Source organism: Gossypium hirsutum, chromosome D01 (assembly GCF_007990345.1).
Source record: "Gossypium hirsutum isolate 1008001.06 chromosome D01, Gossypium_hirsutum_v2.1, whole genome shotgun sequence".
NCBI classification, from domain to species: Eukaryota; Viridiplantae; Streptophyta; class Magnoliopsida; order Malvales; family Malvaceae; genus Gossypium; species Gossypium hirsutum.
Window position 1 is genome coordinate 52,749,737 of NC_053437.1, and position 2,575 is coordinate 52,752,311.

General features: G+C 37.2%; 1 protein-coding gene across 1 annotated transcript; it reads right to left on the reverse strand.

The window, feature by feature from the left end:
* Nucleotides 1-1,597: 1,597 nt before the first annotated feature.
* LOC107921822 (classical arabinogalactan protein 11) lies at nucleotides 1,598-2,095 on the reverse strand. The gene has a single exon (XM_016851663.2). The coding sequence runs from the start codon at nucleotides 1,972-1,974 to the stop codon at nucleotides 1,741-1,743; it is 234 nt and encodes a 77-aa protein (XP_016707152.1). The 5' UTR covers nucleotides 1,975-2,095; the 3' UTR covers nucleotides 1,598-1,740.
* Between the last annotated feature and the right edge of the window lie 480 nt (nucleotides 2,096-2,575).

The following is a 2,575-nucleotide window of genomic DNA, read 5'->3' on the forward strand; positions in this document are numbered from 1 at the left end:
GTCCCTAGGGGGATCGGTGTGACACATACTTTTTTTTTCTCGATAAGGAAAAATACAAATAGAGGTAATGGCCCTCAAGGATGGCTGGCTCTTGATACCAATTTTTGGTGTTTTTCAAAGAGAAACAGAGAACAAATAAGCAAAAGCGTGCAGCAAGGAAGCATGAAACAATCTGCTTGTCCATTCAACTTGAAAACAATACACTTAAGTAAAAAAAAAAGTGTACCAAATACACAACTACTCTTACTAATGACTTGGAAACAAGCAAAACTTAACTTGCACACAAACTGATTATGTCAATCAACATCTAAACACATCAAATAACTTAACAACTAAATTCATTTTCAACTACAAAACATAACAAAGAAACTAAACAAACGGGACCAAAAACAACATGCATAAAAGGCATCATCTCGTAGTTCGCAGCTCGCATGCATTGTTAGCTTGCATACAGTTCACAGCTCGCAGCTTGCATGCATTTTTTGCTTGCATACAGCTCGCAGTTCACCATTTCGCAGAGTCAGCTCGCATCTTTCCATTTCACAGTGCTAGGCCGCACTTCAACACTTTGCGAAGCATTTCACACTTTGACACTTCACAGAGCATCTCGCACTTTGACACTTGTGGAGACAACTCGCACTTCACCACTTGTAGAGACAACTCACACTTCACCACGAGCTGCTGCATGGTTGGCCAACTTGTAACAGGTTGACTGGTTCGTGGCTTATCGGGTTAGTTGCTGTTTGGGACTCTTGTTTAGCTTAAATGTAAGCTATTCAAGAGGCTTTACAATGGCTTTGTTGACAGAATTTGGATACTTTGCTTGTAGAGTCAGATTTCTTGCTTGTGATCAATGCTCTAAGGGAGAAGCCTACTGATATATCCGGATTTGGTTTGTTGGTTCAAGACTGCTTGCATCTTCAACCGTCATTCACTATTTTTTTGCTTTTTTGACAAAAAAGGAGATTAATAAAGCAATTCATCGCTTAGCAAGTGTGATTTTATTGTACAAGCCTACTCATGAGTTTGTGGAAATGTTGGATCATCTCATATTATTCTTCAAGTAGAGGTGAAACATTTAAGACTAGGTATACGAGGTAAGCATGTTGGTTTGGATATAATATGGTCTCCCTCCTTTGTTGTTTTCTAATTTATTTTAGTGAAAGTTGATTAACTCTGCTTTGAACTCTAATTAACTTTGAATTTCCGATTAACTTTTGGGTTACACGAATAAAAACGATTAACTTTTGGGCACGAATAACATTGGCTTTTAAATTAATAGCGATAAACCCATATTGATGTGGCTGATACTAATTAGTACTCAAATAAAAATACTCCCGATTAAGTGCGATTAGCTCCAATTAATTAATAAAAATGATTAGCTCTGCTTTGAACTCCGATTTCAACTTTGGAGTTTAATAGCGATTAACTCCGATGAATGTGGCTGACACGAATTAATACTCAAATAAAAACGCGTTTAACTCTCGCATTTGATCAATTATGTACATAAATTTCTTTTCTGCGTCAAATGTTCAGCCAATATCCAACTGAATTATTTTATATATGGTAATGGGGAAAATTAGAGCATGATATGAGGTTCGTTTTAAATATGCATCCATCCGTTCCAATTCTTTATTCATAAAACAAATTAGCAAATTACAAAATAATTAATAAGGCAGCTTTCGTGATGATATCAAACCTAGAAAAGCCGCTGCTAGACACCCTTGAGATAAATCGTATTTAGAACATAAAATAGCTAGCAACGGCGGCTGCTCCTGCGGCAATAGCCGAGACCTCAAGTGCGGCACCACTGCTAGGACTAGGAGCGCTTGCCTGAGGAGGAGGGGAGCTAGCATCTCCAGGTGAACCTAAAGAGCTGCCACCGGGTGCGGGGGCGGGGGCCGCCACAGCGGTGGAAACCAAGGCAAAGAGGACCATGATGGCCAAAGCAAGAACAACAATTTGGCGGGCCATTTTGGTTTGTTGGGGTTTATTGAAAAGGAAAAAGATTGGGGATGGAGAAATGCAGTTTTTCTCTAAGGTTTATTGTATTTAACAATAGAGAAGCACCGCACTGCACAATGATTAAGGGTGGGGGTGTCCGTGATTTATATAGCCTTTCAATTTCTAATTTCAGGATGTTTCACCGCGGAATGCACGGAATATTTGTTGACATTAACATTACAATCACCTCTTTTAAAATCTCACACACTAAAATTCGGATTTTCTTTTAAACAGAAATTATTTGGATAGAACGGATTTCATAACTCACATCCTATTATCAACCTAATATATACATATGACTGCTCATAATATCTCCAACTTTATCATTTATAATCGGATGATTATTCGATTAAATAAATTTTTAAATAAACAATCGATTCAACTGTCACTTCAATTCATCTTTTATTCTAGTTTAATCTTTTTATCAATTTACATATCAATTAGTCTAATGTTTTTCCGAGTCAGTTTTCAATTCAATCGATCTGGTTCAAACAACCATAACTGGAACTCAAAGATTTCTTCCTAATTGGTATTTGAACTTGGCCACTATTAATCAAATTAGTATTGTTTT